Source organism: Corvus kubaryi, unplaced genomic scaffold, assembly GCF_017639235.1.
Source record: "Corvus kubaryi isolate FWS band 111438036 unplaced genomic scaffold, C.kubaryi_AGA036_p1.0 129, whole genome shotgun sequence".
Taxonomy (NCBI): Eukaryota; Metazoa; Chordata; class Aves; order Passeriformes; family Corvidae; genus Corvus; species Corvus kubaryi.
Genome location: NW_024580664.1, coordinates 1,153,428 through 1,172,700, shown reverse-complemented (window position 1 = coordinate 1,172,700; position 19,273 = coordinate 1,153,428). Strand labels below are relative to the sequence as shown.

General features: G+C 41.4%; 1 protein-coding gene across 5 annotated transcripts; it reads left to right on the top strand.

The window, feature by feature from the left end:
• The first annotated feature begins 673 nt into the window (after window positions 1–673).
• USP44 (ubiquitin specific peptidase 44) lies at window positions 674–19,273 on the top strand. Of its 5 annotated transcripts, none has more exons than XM_042025976.1 (6): window positions 674–736; window positions 6,212–7,720; window positions 15,726–15,924; window positions 16,395–16,503; window positions 17,288–17,493; window positions 17,883–19,273. In XM_042025976.1, the coding sequence occupies exons 2-6, from the start codon at window positions 6,293–6,295 to the stop codon at window positions 18,080–18,082; spliced, it is 2,142 nt and encodes a 713-aa protein (XP_041881910.1). In that variant the 5' UTR covers window positions 674–736; window positions 6,212–6,292; the 3' UTR covers window positions 18,083–19,273. The 5 variants fall into 5 exon arrangements, with proteins under 5 accessions (XP_041881910.1, XP_041881903.1, XP_041881918.1 ...); XM_042025969.1 differs by lacking the exon at window positions 674–736 and adding an exon at window positions 921–981; XM_042025984.1 differs by lacking the exon at window positions 674–736 and adding an exon at window positions 936–981 and having other exon boundaries at window positions 6,218–7,720.

Genomic DNA, 19,273 nt, shown 5'->3' with positions numbered 1-19,273 from the left:
TATCAGTGTAAAGACGCATCAAATTTACCAAACAGGACATCTGCAGGATGTTAGTTTACAAGTCTTTTGCCTATTTAAGTTTCTGTAATGAAACCTGAGAGTGAAAAAGTACTCAATAGATGGGTAACAGGGACCTGATAAGAGATTGGGGTTTTTTATCACGTGAGCTGCCTTGCAGAAGTTTCCACAAACAACATGCACGGAGATATGATATGAAGGAGTTTCATGGGCTGAGATCCCCGGTACGGTGTGTGACTGTCACATCCGGGCAGCGGCCAGGCCAGAGATGGCTCCTGGCGGCACCGGCGAGCCGGGGGAGCCACCGGGCGGGTCTCGCTCAGCTCACACAGCCCACAGAGCTCCCGCTGTGCTGGGATGAGGACGACGCCACCGATGACAAATCACGGGTGAAAATGTAGGAAAGAAATCTGGACACCCACTCCTGGGGGGTCCAAGACCCCGCTTCTTCCCGGCTGGGTACAGACCCACCCCAGGGCAAGCAGGTGCCCCGCGGGCACGGGCCGGGGCAGTGGCAGCTCCTCAGCTCCTCGGGAACCGGCTCCTGACACCCGCCCGCCGCTCCCCGCCAGCCTTTCCGCGTCCGGCCCCGCGGGACCGGCCCGCTCGGCCCGGCGGGCGGGGGAGGCCGGGGGAGGTGGGAGGAGACGTGGGAAGGACTTCGGTTGCCACTACAAATCTGGTGACAGAGCCGCCGCCGGCACATGGCGATGGGCAGGTGGGCGCGGGGCGGCGGCAGGGCCCAGAGCGGCCGCGGGGGCGCGGGTGGTGGGCGAGTGCGGGGATGTTCGCGGCGCTCCCCCGCCGCGCGTTTCCCCGCGACCCCCCCCGCCGCCCGCTGCGCTCCCCGCCCGGGTGGGGGTGTGGGGCGGGTGGGGGCGGCCCCGCGCGGCACTGACGTCGTGGAGGGGCCGCTCTGAGGCGGCGGCGGCTCGGGGCGCCCAAGATGGCGGCGGGTGAAGGGTGCGTGCGGGACCGGCGGGCGGGGGCGGGAGCGGCAGTGGCGCGGCGGCGCTGCCAGCCCGCCCGGGGCCGGCCTGCGGGGAGCAGGTGCCCTGCGGAGGGGAGCGCGGGGCGGGAGACAGCGGCGCCTTTTCCCCGGGGAGGGACGGTAGCGGCGGCGCGGTGCCTGCGGGCACCTGAGGAGGAGGCGCTCGTTGTCGCGGGGGCGAGCCGGGCAAGGCATGGGGTCGGGGGAGCGAGACCCTGGGACCGGCAGGGGTTCTGCCGCCTTCCTGCCGCGCTCGGTGTGTGGCGGGCAACCCCTGCTTGGGGCCCGCTCCCTTCCACGTCCCTGAGGGGCCGGGAGGACGTCGAGGTGAGGGAGAGCTTGGGGAGGAGCGGAGGGTGGCGGTGAGCGGGGCCCGCCGCTCTCGGCTCCTGGCTGTGGTGGCCAGAGGCGAAGTCGCGCCATGTCGCGGTGCGCCGGGAAGCGCCGGACCTTCTGCGGGAAAGGCACCGAGCCCCGGGCCAGCGTAGCCGGAGTGTCTGCTTGCAGGGGCTGTCAGAACAGGAGCTGTCAGGGCAGTCAGAGGTGCTCGTTTTTCTAAACAGAGAGAACTGTCAAGTGTAACTTCAGACCAGTAAGAAATGCAGTGTTTTTCGTGCTTGTGTGAAAGTACTTCGGTCTGTATTGTTTATCGTGAAGTCTCCACTGCAGGAAACGCGCGGTTCTTTGCAGTAGTAGACATCGAATGTAAAGCTGTACCGCTGTCTGTGGTGTCCTGGGGTAAACGACCACTTCTAGGCAGCACATTGGATATACATTCTTTAGCTGGTAAAAAAAAAAAAAAAAAAATAGAGAAAAAAAAGTTAAATGGCGATCTGCACGGCTCCAGGGGAGGGAGACTGGGGGATTTCTTGTCAAAGGCTCTTCTGTTAGAAATCGGAAATAATTCATAAAATTTCTTTTTGAAGTGCTGCTTTGATTTCAAGTCTAAACTGTTACTCCTGCAGGACTGTACTGCAGCTGGAAGTTACGCACATCAGTGTTTCGTTGAGTTGTTTTGTTAAAGAAAACTCGTTTGAAAAAGCATTAAAGCAGTACTTTCTGGTACTGCCTTCTAGTTAGTGTACTTGTTATCTAAAACTTTGAGTTGTTTAAGTACCCATGATTCCTGTGTTTTCAGATATTCAACAGGTACTCTGAACCTGATGAAAATCAGTTGGTAAACGGTCATCTGATTTAAAAGCCAGAATATAAATGGGGCACAAGAGCATACACACGTGTATATCTAATTGTAAAACTATGTAGTGCATTTCTAGTCTAATGCTTGAGACTTCTCATTTATGTGCCAGGCAATTAATTACACAGGTAGTGACTAAGGGAAAAATACATCCTTTTGTTTATATTTATAGTTACATTTTATAAATTAATCAGCTGTGAAAATGAACCTTAAAGTCTTAAAATCTTGAATTTTTGTTTGCATGGAACAGAAATGGAAGAAAATAATCAATTTTAGTGACTTCTAAGTTGATTTTGGCATCAACTACTTTTTCAGCTCATGAATTATCCAAAAATGTACATTTTGCCAGCCATTCTTGAGTGGAACAAAAGGAACGAGCATGTCAGTAAGGCTGAGATCTGGTACAACAAAAAAGTCCTTTTCTATATATCTTTGTTTTTAGCTTGTGAAACTTTGGTGCAAGAAAAAACTTCTGTGTATCTGTTTCCAGACAACTTAATGCTTTCAACAGTACTATTCTATATGCTAGTAGTTGTTATTTTGCTTAGTACTTCAGCTCAGGTCTGTGGTAAGAACACGGCCGCGCCCCGCCCCCGGGGGCCTGATCTCTGAAGTGCTGGTCAACTAATTCAAAGTTTCTTTGTGTGTGTGCACAGAACTGAACCTCAGGAGAGAAGAATGCAGAAACTAGTGCTGAATAACTTCCTTTAGGGAATTTTAACATTGGAGCATTAGCTTGTACTATTTTATTCTAGCTGCAGTGTTCTAGTAAGTGTGGGAATGAGTATGCAGTATTTTTCCTATTTCTTCCACCATTATCTGTCACTTCACTCCTGTTTTCACCCTGAGATTTTTTGCCAAGTTTTGGTTCTAAGGTACAGTATTTAAATGTGAGTTGATGCAGTCTCAGTACTTCAAACATTCATGATGTCAGTGTGCTGCTTGACATTCATCTGAAGTTTTCTTGGTTTCAGTTTTGTAGTCTAAGCTTTTTTGCAGTCTTTTCAGATATTTCTGTCTTTTTGACCAAACTGCATTTTGATTTCTTCACGTTTTTTGTCAAAGAAAGACTTCTCTCTCCCGTGCTAAGATGTTTCCTCCCCCTCCCCCTTCCACCCTGTCTCTTTTCTCCACACATCGACGTAGGTGGGAAAATGTCATGCTGGCTTGGTTGCTGGTGGGGGAGCTGGGGCTTTTAGGCTTTTCCCTTCAAGGTGCTGATCTTGCGCTTTCGTAGAATTGTGCTGCTTTTGCATGAAGAGCTTGAATGTGCAGTCCTGATTTACACAGTGGTCGTCCTGAGATCAGTGGATTACTTTTGTTCTCAGTCCAGTATCTGCTCACACTGAGGCATGTAAGCAGTTTTAGTCTTGAGAATGTTTTTAAAAGTGCAAAAAAAAATAATCTGACCATATAATATTAAAAGGAAGGAAAAATAAGCCACAGGTTTTACACGGTGACTTCAACAAATCCAGAAAGAGTTGACCTGTCAGATTCCTCTGACTGACAGCATTGCTGTGTGTGACAGCCCTGTGGGAAGGCAGGGTTTAGTGTTCTTTTCTGGTCTGCTGGAAAGGACCGTTACTAATATGTTATGCAGTAGAATCTATTTATGTTAGCCCAAAACCACAAAGATGAGTCTTGACACTTAAAATTCTCTTAAAATACCATATTGAATTATTGCAGCACACTTTACATCCATACTACTATCCTGAATTTTATCAGTGTTATAAAAGTTCCACTTCTTTGGGGAAAAGAGGTTATCAGACTAGAAGACACAAGATAATGCTGATGGTCTTATTTATGAAGACAATATGAAAAGCAAACTTACTCTGCACAGCTATTTGTAAAAGAATCTAATTGGCAGCCTACAGATAGATTGCCTTTTAGAAGGAATGAACGTTATGAGTGCAAGCAAGATGGAAAAGTTAAGCAAGCCATTACTTTTGTGACCACAGCACACAAGGGATCTCAACCTCCCCTAATACACTGTGGCTGGTACTTGATCTGGGAGTTGCTGAATTGCTCCCCAGAGTTCATGCTGCCTGAAATTCTTCAGTGCAGTGGGTATGGACTGGAGACAACTCTTAGCCAGAATGAATGAGAGATTAATATGGGCATGTAAAACTGTGTACACTTCTTTAGTTTCTCTACAACTGGTTCAAGCTTTTCTTCATTACAGAATAAATTCTATACAACACATGCAATGCTGGATGCAGATTATGTGCTTAGAGACTTATTATAGCTCTTATGTTGATATCTGTATTGTAACATTTTAAAAGGCACTAGCCATGGGCCAGTTAACCAAACAAAGCCATTTTTTGTTGAGTCTTTTAAGGACAGCTTTTCTCAAAGTACCAGATGAAGATTAGAGTTTCTGTTCTAGCTGGCTAGAACCAACCTGTTTCCCTTCCTTAGCGGTGTCATGTCATTGTACGTTAGGATTCCCTCTATCTAAAGCTTAGCTTACACTAAACCTCTGCTGTATATTGAGTAACCTGTTCTTGTGTGTTTCAGGACTGTAGAAATTGATAAATATTAGCATGTTTAAGGCTAATAGCTGGAATATAGTTTTTTTGGCTCTGTCCAGAGTTGTGTAAAGCACTCAGTACTTTTGTAGTATAGTTTATTTACCTGGAAAGAATCCAGGACCTTGCTATTGGACAGCCTAGGCCAGGTCCAGAGCATGCATTTGTAATGGCAAACTCATCTCACTTGGCATAGGCTGAATATTTGACAAAGCCTTGAACTCCTCAGGTGAATTAATTGTTTCATCTGGCAAGCACTGTGCATAATGGTACTGGTGCTGTGTGCTCTTTGGCCCTTCTGTTCAGTGATGTGGTAGGCACAAATGCCCCAGATCACATGTAATCACTTCCTGATGCATTATAGCACCATTATCATTTTTCTCTAGATGTTATAGCTAAACGACATAGTCAAAGAAAATGGTAAAAACAAGAAAGAGAAAAACACTGTCTCTTCAATTTTTTTGCAAATCAGACACTCTCTGGGTAAATGCACCTTATAGGAGGAAGCAAAACCAGCAGCTTTGAATAAATAAATGCAACCATACAAACTTAATAAAGGATATGAGCCAGTGCCAGCCAGATTTTTAAATGATCTTCTGAAGACCTGGATTAGAAAGTTCTTATAAAGTTTGTAGTAACTGATGTAGACACCTCCTGGTGTTTCTGTCTCAAGAAATCAAGTTCTGCTTTGCCAAGTTACTCTTTCAGAGGTGTTAGGATGACGTGTTAAAATGTAGATACTTAAGATACATTATTGTAGAAATGGTATAATGAGGTTTACTGAGCACAGAGGGGCAGTGAGTTAATTAAAGGAATGGGTTAATTAAGGGCTTGAGTTGTATAAAGCCTCGTTTGTCTGAACTGTTGGCACTGTGTAAACATAATAAATTTAAGTGAACTTTGCACTTCTGCACCTGTATGCTTAGGGATAGAATTAATAGGAGAATTTTGGCATCACAGAATAGTTTGAGTTGGAAGGGACCATAAAGATCCTGTCCCCCAATCCCCTGCTGTGTGCAGGGACACCTCCAATTAGACCGAGTTGCTTAAAGTCCAATCCCACCTGGCCCTGAACACTTCTAGGCTTGGGGGCTTCCTCAGCTGCTCTGAGCAACCTTTCTCACTTTAAATTGTGTTTGTGTCTGAACTCTGTAACAGTATCTTTTAACAAAATCAGTGCCCCTTAATAAAAAAGAACAAACTGGGTCTAAAGTGTAGCATTTAGTATGCTTCAGTCCTGGGCCGCAAAGCGCTGGGAATATAAACAGTGGTATGGAGGCAATTTAGTGTGAATGTCGTACTGCTGTTGAAGGTGTTGAGTGTGTGAGTGTGGCTCCACATGACTGATTGCTTTCATGTGTTCGGTGGGACTCAGTTGGATGATGATTGTGATCTTAACCTCAACATGAATTTGGTACACTGGCTCCTGTAAAAGAGATAGAGTTGGGTATTTATGAACTATAACTTTCTTTTTTTTAGTTGCAGATTGAAATATCATGGACAGAAAATAGTTTGGATGATGTGTTTTGCCAGCATATCTCTGCAATTTCAGTTCTAACAATGGATAAGTGTAAGCACGTAGGACGTCTGCGACTGGCTCAAGATCACTCCATTCTCAATCCTCAGAAATGGCATTGCATGGACTGCAATACTACAGAATCTGTGTGGGCGTGCCTCAGCTGCTCGCATGTGGCGTGTGGAAGATACATCGAGGAACATGCACTAAAGCACTTTCAGGAGAGCAGCCACCCAGTGGCATTGGAAGTAAATGAGCTGTATGTTTTCTGTTATCTCTGCGACGATTACGTTCTCAATGATAACGCAACCGGTGATCTAAAACTCTTGCGGAGTACATTAAGTGCAATCAAGAGTCAGAACTATGAGTGCACCACTCGAAGTGGGAGGACTTTGCGTTCTATGGGTACAAGTGATGATTCCTACCTTTCACATGGTGGTGCCCAAGCCATGCTTCGGAATGAAGATCGAATGTTCACAGCTCTCTGGCACCGACGGCGTGCAGTCCTTGGCAAAGTATTCAGATCGTGGCTTGAGTTGACACCTACTGGAAAAAGGATTTTGGAAGAAGAAAGACATCGAGAAGAAGCAGAGCTGAAAAAGGACAAAGCTAGGAAGAGAAGACAAGAACGAAAACGTGAGTTGAAAGCAGAGATGGAAAAGATGCCTCCAAGAAAGAGCAGTCGTTTACAAAATCAGATTAGAATGTCCTTAAAAACAGAACTCTGCCCTCAGAAAACACCACAGAACATGGAATCTGTGGCAGAGTTGAAAGAAACATATACCTCTGATGAACTGAGACTGAGAAAAATAAGTGACTCTCCAATTAAACGAAGGCCCACAGTGACTCCTGGAGTAACAGGACTGAGAAACCTGGGAAACACATGCTATATGAATTCTGTCCTGCAGGTATTAAGTCACTTACTTATTTTTCGAGAATGCTTTTTAAAGCTTGATCTCAACCAAACTCAGGAACTGCTGGCAACAGCAACCAATGGTAAAACAAGATCTTCGTCCAAACACCTGTCAATAGCTGCCTCAACATTACACGTGAATGAGACCCAAGAGAAAGTAAAGGGATCTTATGCTGTGAGGCGGCCTAGTTTATCCTCTGGATTAAGTGGAGGAGCATCAAAAAGTATGGAACTCATTCAGCCCAGGGAGCCCAGTTCAAAGCATATTTCTCTCTGTCATGAGTTGCATACTCTATTCCAGGTTATGTGGTCTGGCAAATGGGCACTGGTGTCTCCTTTTGCCATGCTTCATTCTGTGTGGAGACTAATTCCAGCCTTCAGAGGGTATGCCCAACAAGATGCTCAGGAATTTCTCTGTGAACTTTTGGATAAAGTACAGCAGGAACTGGAGACTACAGGGACCAGATACCCAGCTCTCATCCCTGCTTCTCAAAGAAAACTTATAAAGCAGGTTTTGAATGTGGTTAACAACATTTTTCATGGACAGCTATTAAGTCAGGTATGCTTTATGATTACTTTTTAAAAGGTGTTTAATGATTTGTGGTTCTGGATTTACACTAGTCAGTCAGGGATGGACATACTTCAAAGGTTTGTACACTTATAACTATTGAGGGGGGATGGTGAGGATATATTACACAGTTTCAGAAGAAATATTACACATTTTCAACAGAAGCCACCCTGTAGCCCCTACCGCTATGAAAAAACAGGCCGTGCAAACCCAATACCCAAAGACTCATAAAAGTCTTAAATTTGTCATTTTAAAATGCACCTTTCCACCTACTGAGAAATATTTGTGTTTGCTGTTAAGCATCAACTCATTTGGAGGAATAAAGAATTTACAATTTTAAGTATGTGGCTTATCACTATAGTGATACTAGACAAGAGGTGTTAAGGAATGTGTTAATCTCGTGTAAGTGGAAACTGATTAGGTAATGGATGTCAAACAGGATATTTTTTCACTAAATAGCTTGAATTTGAGATTGATTACCAGTGAGTAATTGCATGTCATGATTCTATGTACAGAAATACTAATACTTCTTTTCTGTTACAACACAAAGATACAGAAGGCTCTGTCAACACAGGAACCAAATTTGTGTGGGGAGGCAATGGTGGTTTTCCTTCTTTCTGCATGACTACTCTCTTTTTTTTATTTTCTACTTCTCAGCTCCCCATTAAGTATTTCAGTGTGTTCACTTACTGTTATGCATATCCCAACAGTGTGTGTGTACAAATGTCTGAGTAGTGACTGAACAAACAAATGCTTGTTTCTGTTGAATTAATCTAAAAACTAACCACATTGCAGGAGGAACAGAAGTTGGGAAATTCCTGGTTCCTGGAATGGATCTGTAGTATACATGAATATGTTACTGAGGGAGTGCAGAAGCATTTGATGAATACTGTGTGTAAAGAAAAGGTTTAACACAAAAATGCCTGTTCTGATTATTTGATTGATGGTTTAATGTTTTAATATGTAAAGCTAGAAATCCAAGTGGTGTTTGACTAAGGATCGTTTACTGCTACGATACCTGTAAACTTCATAGTAAGGTAACAGGGTTGTTAGCAGCATATAGCCTTCAGTCATCCTAGGTTTTGTGAAACTACTGGAAACTGTTAGATCTAGCAATAAAACCAGATCACCAGCTACCTTCCATCTGGCCCAGTGTACGAGCACTTCTGTTGGCATGCTTCCTTTCCTTCGGTAGTACATATTGTGTATCAGTGTTGCACAACTGGAAGTGTTTAGTATTTTATGTCATTAAAGTGCTTTTTTGTTTGAAAATCCCATTCCTCTCCAAAAATAACAATTTTGTTAGCAAATAAGGTAATTTTTTAGGAATACTGACAAGGTTTGCTTGTGTTCCAAACCTCCTTACAGGATTCATTGCTTTGGTAAGGATTTTCAAGGCTATAAAGACACAGCATCATTTCAGTAATAACTACTTCTTTCACATATTTTTAGCTTTCCGTGAAGAGGTTTGTGACTAGAAACCCTCCCACCTTCCTGAGACCAGGAGGGGAGTAGTGAGAATTCACTATTGAGTAAACTAAACAAACAAACCCCAAAGCAATACAAAACAAAACAAACACCCCTCACTTCCACACTATTGAGTAAAACGGAAAGGGAATTAAACAGTTTTGAGGTATCCTGTGACTTCTGTGGCTGTACAGCTCTAACTGCAGCTTCTCGATGTCTATGTGCAAAATACAGCCTTGATGATCTCAAGAATGCCTGAAGTGAGAGGAACAAGGAAAAGAGTATTGAGGCTGTTATCTGTAGTAATTTCTCCCCGGCTCATTAGGCAGTTCCCACAGACTGTCTAACACTTTACACTCCCAGTGTTCCCTTTGTCTTCTGCCACTCCTTTGTTTTAGTTTAGTCTTCACTTGTGGTTTTGAACATAGTAAATATTATAAGGAAAAAGTAAGCCCTGAAGATTTACATTTCTTCTTTGTAAAATATATTCAGGTCATCTTAATGATTTAGTCCCCGGTGTTTGCACATGGAAACATGAACTTTATAAACTCTGTTAGGCAATTATTTTCCTTTCCTCAGTAAGATTCCTATGTCATGATTTCACTAGGCATTTGTCAGAACTGCTTTAATGAAATTAACAAAAAAAGCAAGAGAACACCTATTCAGGGCTGAAAAAAACCCCCAAACTTCTTGCTGTGTCATCACATCTCTGACAGTGTTAGCTCTTAAAAACAAGGAGTGTATGTTTAGTCCTTCTAGGCTTAACTTTATCTACCTATTAAATAAAGTAATACTGTGATAAATATAGTAATAAAAATAAAGTAATATGTAATACTGTGACAGTATTACAATTTCTCTCTAGAAGATAGTTGGAGCCGTTCCCAGCTGCACTTTTACATCCTACTTCATTGAAGAAGGAGACTTGAGAAGCGTGTTTCTGTGTGCAGTTGCCTTCCATTTTAGAACCCCTAAAATGTTGCTATGTTTACTGGCCTTTTGTATAGAAAATATAAGTTCAAGTTACGAGATTCTGTGAGATAATCACGTACCGTGAAGTCAGTCTTCCTGACCTTCAAACTTCAGGAGTACCATGAACTACTCTTGATAAAGTATGCAGAGGATCCCTTACAGTGCTGATAAGCTGTGTGTTTGCTTAGGTATCGCATTACTTTCACATGTGCAGCTAAACATTTTCCCCCTTCTAGTTCTAATTTAACTTGAAGGGAAGTAATAATACTGAGTTTGCCATCAGTCTGTTGCCATTGAAGTGCTGCCTGCTTCAGCACTAACTGAATTTAGGATATAAAATAAAGAAAGCAGAAAACTGAGTGTTTGAGAATCTTATGCAGGCTACTTTTTGATAACTAGAAAAAGTTTTGGGTGATGTCAAAACAACTGCACGTTTTATATGAGGTAGTTGTTTTTGTTTTGCTATGTTCTCAGCTAATTTAAAGTAAGTTTTCTTCATCTACTGCTTGAAATATTTTACTATTTTATGGAGTACTAGACTAGGTAGTGGGTAACTCCAGAAACAGCATGAGCAAATTGCCTCTGGTTTTATTTTACGTTTATTCTAATACCTCTTTTAGGATTTCAGCTTTTTACTTTGCAGTACTGACTGTGAAACTTCAATACCTGGTACATCTAAGAGAAGTAAAGGTCTGCATTATAGTTGCAAAACCCTTCCCCTCTGTTGTCTGCTCACATGCTAGTCTTCCTGCAGCCATTGTCTGGAGAGAGTGGCTCATACCTCTCAAACCCATTGGGACTCTGAGTAGATGCCAATATGTCTATTAAAATACTAGTTGTTTTCAATCCCTCAGTGCTTGTACTCTTGTGGGAGGTCCTTACTCTCTCCTGTCCTCAGTCCTTCAATGGGAAAGGAGAAACTACTGTGCTGTGAACTCATGTGGCAGTGGTAAACTGACTGACACTGGCTCACAGATCTTTAAAGTACACTTCAAGAGCTCAAGTATGTTAGCTGTTGTCTCTCTCAAGAGTTTTTTGGCTTGTGTTTTTTTAAATGGTACCAACTAAATAGCACAGTACGTGCCAGTTTTTAAAGTATGTTTATTTCAAACTCTGTCTATATTAAGCAAGGAAGGGGACAGGTGTATTTCTAAAAATCCAGAAATTGAAATAGCAGATGTTATTTTGCACTCAGAAATCATGCAAGCAGAAATTCTCGTACAAGGATGAAATCCATCTTGAGCTCCCTTCTCCAGGCTGCACAGTCCCAGCTCTCTCAGCCTTTCCTCATAGGTCAGGTATGTCCAAGGCCTTTCATCATCTTCCTGGCCCTTTGGTGGACTCAGGCCAGCATATCCACATCTCCCTTTTTTCTGAGCACTGGGCCCAGCACTTCAGCTGTGTGGGGGCTGAGGAGAGGGGAGGGATCACCTGCCTGGACCTGCTGGTGATGCTCTGCCAACTGCAGCTGCAGAGGCTCTTGGCCTTTTTTGCCATAAGGGCATGTTACTGGCTCATGGACGGCTTGTCCCCCAGGTCATTCTCTTCCCACCCAGCCTGTACTGGTGCCTGGGTGATTCCTGCCCAGGAGCAGAACGATGTTTCCTTTTGTAGAGCTGCATGAGGTTCCCGTTGTCCCATTTCCCGGCCCTGTCCCACTCCCCCTTGTGTAGCAGTGCCCCCAGCCGGCCTACCAGCCACTCCTCCTGCTTTGTGTCATCTGCAAACTTCTCAGAGTTCAGAAAAATTGGCTCCAATATTTTTTTACAGCGGTGCCTAGTAAGAACTAGCTTTTGATACTCTAGGCATGCTTAAAACATCCTAAGCAGTTTGATTACTTCCTGATCATTTTTAAGGTGGAATCTGAGCATCTGCTCTGCTCCTGCTCAGCATGGCAGAATAACAGCATGCAGTGGTCAGAGAAATGACTATGCCAAATCCCAGAGAGTGAAGTAGGTTCTAACCAGTGTAGTATGTAAACTATTCTTGAAGTGTATTTCAGGACAGATTGTCTGAGAAAAGGGGAAGTGTGCAGTTTTTGAGTTGTTTGAAAGCCTTCAGTTTCGGGTAGTATTCTGTGGGTTAGAGTTTGGGCGAGAATGCTGAGGGTGATCCGTGTAGTCCTGGGTATTAAGTCTCCCACTGAATAGACTGTTAAAAAGATGAGAACTTCAGGTAGGTAATGGGAGGATTTGCACTTAAACCAGTTGATGTCATGTATACTGATTTCTTTATTTTGGTGTTAGTCTTTGTGCTTTTATGTTTAGCCTGAGTCACAAAATGATTGTCAAGTTGTTTTCCAAATAGGTGAAAGTAACATTTTAAATTAATCTATAAGAGGCCATTGAATCACAGACTACAGTTAGCTATGGTTATGCTTTATGTTATTCTGCTAAATAAAGATCATTTTGATGATGCTGTATGCTTATCACTGCAAGTTCAGTTGGGTTTTTTTATGCTGACTGTCATATGAATTCTGCTTAGGGTTCCAGAGAACCCCTTCAAATTCAGTTACTTTCCTGTGCAAAAATTGAGTTGCTAGTCATTATATATATGTCTCATCTAGTGAAAGCACAAAAATGGGACTGGCTGCTTTACTCTTCTTAAGACCAACAAAGAAAAAGTTGGGGCAGAGGTGGTTAAGAGTTTTCTTTCTTCCATGCAAGTGCAGGGAACATAGGCAAAACAGTTGATGATGAAGTTGGCTTTTTCTGCAGCAATATGTTAACTATTTTCTTTGGCTGCATTTACACTGAATGCCATCCAGGGCAGTGGCTGTCCATCAAGTTATTGTGGCCACAATGATGCTTGTCTGAGTAGTCTCCGTGCTTAGCTTGAATCAAGCAATTTGATCCAGCTCTTTTCAGTCTGGCCTTTGGCCCATGATTGAATACTAAGCTTTAACCAAACAATTGTATTTAGTACCCATGTTTCAAGGCATGAGAGGGTGATCAGGGCAGAACATAAGGTAGAGATTTCAGACTAGCTAAAATCTGTAATTTACTTTGCTCTAATGTAAACTTCTCATTTGCTTTGCTATAAATGACAGCACTAAAGCTTCCTATAGTAGTAATTCTGAATTATAATGGGAAGGTGGAATCAAACCCTGAGTTTGTGAAGTTTAGTCATAAAGATAGACATCACTAACCAGATTGCTAGAGTAGACTCAATTCCCTATCACTCTGGTACATACTTATGCTATACAAAGTTACACTGGACAAGTGCATAAAGTTTTTGCCCTTTGAGTTCACGTTTGGGGTTCTTTTTGTTTTGGGCTTTATAAAATCTCATCTCATTCAACCAACTTTTGAACAGTTTTTACAATTTCTGTCCCTCTTGTGAAAAAAGAAAATCTGCGTTGTGCTGTGTGAATGATAATGGGGTGTGAGATAAAGGAGTCCCAGAAAGAAGAGTGATGGCAATGTTGTGAAGCCAGTGCCAATGGACAGGGCAGTGCCAATGGACTGCACAGAAGGCTAGGAATCCTCCTGCTTTTTGGGTAATTCAGTTAGTAAGCGCAGGCCTGGCTGAGAAAAACACTTCTACCCTTGTTGCAGCCGTGCTTGGCTGTCCTTTCCCTCTGTGTCCAGGAGCAGTGAGGGCACAGGGGCTGATGGGATTGGCCGCACTTGCCCGGGTGTGTCGGGTTAATGGGCTGTGGGCAACTACATAAATCCCAGAGTTTAACTCTGCTGCAGTGAGGACTGGCTTGGATTTGAGGAAATAAGTGCAGCTGTATATCAGTACAGGGTTTTGTCCCCACAAATCGGCTTTGCTCACAGTTGCATGATGAGATGAGAAGCAACTTTTTTGCATCTGCTTATCTTCTTCAGTTTTTTGACTGGCAAAAATTGGAAGCTGGGTCTATTAGTTTCTTTTTCTCTGGGATAGTAGTTATTAGCTAGTTGGGAAAGAAGATCTTAACCTAGATTATTAATATAATACACTAAAACTTCAGAACATGTTAAAATTATCTGTGTTGAGGTCATGTGTGTTCTTCATTCTGAGCTCCTTAATCTTAAGTGTGCATTCCTGTGCAACAAATTCTTAAGTAACTCATCAATTAAATAAACTTTTGGCCCAACAAAATTACCCATTTGTACAGCAGAAATTCATTAGTCATTCTGGGTTTAAGCTAGAGTGTGGTTGAACTATGGCCAAACATACCTTTTTGTCTTCCATGTCTAGATTTCTGCTCTGAATTACTAATAATTTGTGGCTTAGAAACGTTGCCAGATGTTAGCACTTACAAAAGATGTTCCTGACAGGGTAAATTAAAACAGAAGAATCTCCTCTTCTCTGCCATGTAAGTTTGAAGTTTTGTTTTCTAAGAACAAGGCAGTGGCATTTTCATCTTAGAACTTAAAGCAGTTAACAGCTTTCTAACTGTACTGCTAAAAGTTTGTGCTGGGACACAAATCCACATCTGCCCTAGGTGGCTGATGCAGAGATCGAGTACAAGCTGTTGCAGCTAATGAGTGCACTTACAAGAACACCTAGGAGGAAGATACCATGAGGTGATGGATCGGTCCTTATATAAATGATCATGAAATACCAAAGCAGGCTGAATAATGACCTAACAGCAAACCCTCAGAGGAAAACAAAGGAGCTTCTGAACACAACTGAGTGTATTTTCACACTTGTGTAGGCTTACTAACCAAATTGAAGGGAACTACACTGAATTTATGTAGAACAGCAGCAGCATAAAGGAAATAACAATCTTTGGATGTCACATGAATTTTCATCCCTTTATTGCTGTGTCTTTGTGTTAGTTGTTTCAAACAACTTGTGCTGTTTTCCTAAATAGGAAGCGTGCAACACCTAATGTGTTGTCTTTCCAGCTTAGAAGAGCTACTGCTTTTAACTTATTTTCCTAAGTATTGAATGTTATAATAAATTAATTGTCCCCTGCTGTAGTATCTGCATTTTCCAGGTTGACTCACTTCACTTCTTTACATTTTATTTATGTTGTCTTACTGCTTGTCCTTTCCCTAGTGTGACGATGGATCCACTTACTGAAAGAAGAAATAAATTATTTTTACCTGTTAATTTTTCTTTGAAGAAGTGTGCTTCCTAATCCAGGCTTCCCTGGAAGACTTACAAAGTAAGAAGGATATGACTTTAAAATCCCCAGCTGTTCCTTTTTTTTTTTATTTTCGTTTTTCTTTTTTGTGTGTATGTGTTTTTGATTTATTTGTATTTATTTTTAAATTACCCTATATTATAATTTCTCATGTAAATTTTCCTTTTGGAGAAAAGACTCCTGAGACTTCACCAGCTGCTTTCTTTTGGACAGTCCCAGACAGAACATTTTGACACTGTTTTTGTTTCTCAGTAAAACATAAGAACACTTACTTGTTTGTGATAACAGTTTTGGACATGCTGCTTCAGAGAAAAGAAATTAGGTGTATCATTTCTGTTGTTAAATGACTTTGTCTTGTCTTTGGTTATCCTTGGTTATCTCTAGGAAAAAGAATCTTTTTTTAGAGCTATGTTATGGTACACTTTTAGCAAAGTAAATTTTTGAGTGTAAGAAGCCGGTTAAATATCTTTTTTACAGGTTACATGTCTTACCTGTGACAATAAATCAAATACCATAGAACCTTTCTGGGACCTGTCCCTGGAGTTTCCCGAGAGGTATCACTGCAATGGCAAGGAGATGTCGTCTCAGTATCCATGTCTGCTGACAGAAATGCTGGCCAAGTTTACAGAAACTGAAGCTTTGGAAGGAAAGATATATGCGTGTGATCAGTGCAACAGTGAGTAAAGGCAGTATGTACTCATGCATACATTCTCTGTGTAAAATATAAACTGACAGTACAAGAATAGAAGTCTTAAAAGTGTGTTGCAAACAAAGACCTTGTTATGTCCTGGTGTGGTCACTTGACAGCTGTTACTTGCCCCCTAGAAGATTAAATTGTTCAAAAGATGTTTTGAAGTGTGGTGCTTCTTTTAGATACAGCCTCATGACACACTAATGGGGTTTCTAATACTCCCAGCTGAAGAAGCCATCACCTTTTTAAATTAAGGTGACTAACGTAAGTGACCACAAGTATTTTTTACTTGCATCATAGAATAATCCTTGCAAAATGGCTCTCAGAGTGTATCCTTTTTAAGGGGGCACATACCACAGATATTTAGGTCCACACAAATTCTGTGGATAAATCTTAGACTGAAATACAAGGCTGTTACCAAGATTTGTATTGTGTAACTGTGTGTTTGACCTCAGCAAAACGAAGGAAGTTTTCTTCTAAACCAGTTATACTCACAGAAGCTCAGAAGCAGCTTATGGTGTGTCGACTACCTCAGGTTCTCAGATTACACCTTAAACGGTTTAGGTAAGTAGTACCACAAAAAAAAGTGTTGCAAACAGACAGATTCAGTCTTGCTCTACCACTGCTTAGGATCAATGTTTTTCAGCATCAGTTTCATTTCCCTTTACTGGTGTGGTGAGAAATAGTTACTGGAAACTTATTTTTCTTGTTCAATTGAAACATCAGTAAGATATGTTGTAAGTAGGGAATTAACTTTTTGAATTTCAGATACTTGCTACTTTAGTACCAAAATTACTTCATTCTTGTTTTCGGTCAAAACTTACTAACCTTGCTCTGAATTTTATTGATAAAAATTAATCTTGGGATATCTTGAGGTAGAGTAGGATGCTCATAATCACTAATACACAAACCTGGACTGTATTCGGTGGAAGTCTCAGATAACCTTCCAAATACATAAATGCATTTAGCCTCAGAAGTGGACATGGCATCTCTGTGAACTCTTAGCCCACCTATCAGTACTGTCTGTCCCTTGTACAAAGGAAACTGAAAATGAGATAGAATAAATGAGAAATACCAAAGAGGTATAACAGGTGGGAAATACTTCCCACTCACCATTGCACAGATCCTAAGATGGATGTTTCAGAAGATGAAAACAGTAGGTACCATAGACACATTTAAAAGGCCTTGAAATAAAGAAGTGAAAGAAGAAGCCTAGAAAAAAATGCCTAGCATTTATTTTGTGCATAGGATAATAGTGAAAATACTATGTTGTGTTAAAACATAATTCAGAATGCTGTGCTCTTTCTTTAAAAAAAACCTTAAGTTTTCATTTGATTTACCTTTCCAGGTGGTCAGGACGCAATCACCGTGAGAAGATTGGTGTACATGTTAGTTTTGATCAAATGCTAAACATGGAGCCTTATTGCTGCAGGGAATCCCTCAAGTCTCTCCTGCCTGACTGCTTCATCTACGACCTGTCTGCTGTGGTAATGCATCATGGGAAAGGATTTGGCTCAGGGCACTACACTGCCTACTGCTACAATTCCGAAGGAGGTAGGAACCTGCTGGGAAATGAGCAGTGAGGGAGAAAAGGGGGGGTCGTAATTCTAAACTCATACAATGACTGTCTTTTCTCAAAAGCAAAAGGGAATCACTTGTAGCTGAACTGCCTGGAATGAGAAGTGCAGCTCTGTAGACCAATAGTTCAGTTTTTGTATTGCCTTGTTAAATGTGTTCAAGCTATAAACTCTCTTGTAAATCTGAGGAAGCTAAGCTGGGCTTTTAAAACATTGAGGCAAATAAACCAGCCCAACTGGAACAGTTTACTATTTGTACACAACTCATTAAATGGGACCAAACACTAATTAATTATTAAATATGATGCAGTTACTTAAAATCGGTGTCCTGATAACTTTCTTTTCTGGTATATTTCCCTTTTGTAGGATTTTGGGTACACTGCAATGATTCGAAACTCAACATGTGCACTATGGAAGAAATATGCAAGGCTCAAGCCTACATTTTGTTTTACAGCCAACGACTTACTCAGGCAAATGGACATGGTAGAGTCCCCTGTCCCAGCACAGCTGAAAGTCAGCAGCATACAGAATTAGCTGGCTGTTCCATGGACAACAGTAGCAGCTAATCCAAAGCCAGTTAACTGTGTGTATGGTAAAGATTTAAATTGTCATAACTATGTATTTTTAAAAGGAAGTACAGTATTGTACCTTTTCAATGTTTATATAGTTTTGTATTAGTTGAAGTACTCTTTACAATGGTTAGTAAAAGTTTTTATTGACAATAAGTAACTAAGTACCTAGAATTTCAATACAGCTATTTTTTTAAGGAAGAGATTGCTATGTGCATTTAACTTTTACCTCAGGCTATTTTTTTAAGCTGGTTTTGTATTTTGATAATATTTTTGAATTGGTCTAGAAAACTTACTTCAAAGGGCAACTGATATTTTTCTGGTTAATTTTCTGTATATGCTTGTGTACATTTTATAGTATAGTTCTAATGATACCGTGATTCTTACTGTCTTGCAGGAATTGCTACTAGGTCTTAGAATATTGACATTCACCAGCAAGGAATGTTAAAACATATCAGATAGAAAATGAATTTTTCCAAGGCAACTTTCTGTGAAATTATTTTGCAAGCTTGAATGGCTATACTAAAGATACATGGATAGAATTTCTTAAAATCTGGACTTGAGGAAATAGAGCATGAAGTTATTTTCATGTAAGTATGGTAAGGGGAGTGTTTAATAACACAAGAATGTATCTTTACCAAGACTTGCATGTTTTAGCCTTAACAAACCTGACAACTTAAAACTCAAGTGCCAAATTCAAAGTAATTTAACAACCAAGGGCTTTTTTATTCCAAAAATTTAAAAGCTTTCTTAAACAAGCAAAAAACTCAGTAACACCCCAACAACAAAACCACACTCACTCCTCCCACTATCATTGCTACAAGAACATTAGCATCCGTTCTCTTGAATTGGACCAGCTTACTTTAAGCTGTGGCAAGCATTGTCTGTCTCAGTCATCCATTAACAAACAGCTGATGAAAAGCAGCTGCAATATTTGCATGAAAGCATTCTCAGTCTGGTTTCATCACCCGCAACTGCTGTACCTTGTACTACATGGTCCTACCACTAGCATTAACAGAACTGTGCAGTGAGGAGAATTTAACAAGCTGGAATCATCAATCCTCCACATACAGTAGTTAATGCCAATTAAATTTTAATTGTGAAGTTATTTTGCGTAAGTCCTATGCAAATTGTTACCTCATCTTCTGCAAAGTTTTACCTCAATAAAATGCCTTGATGTGGACAGAA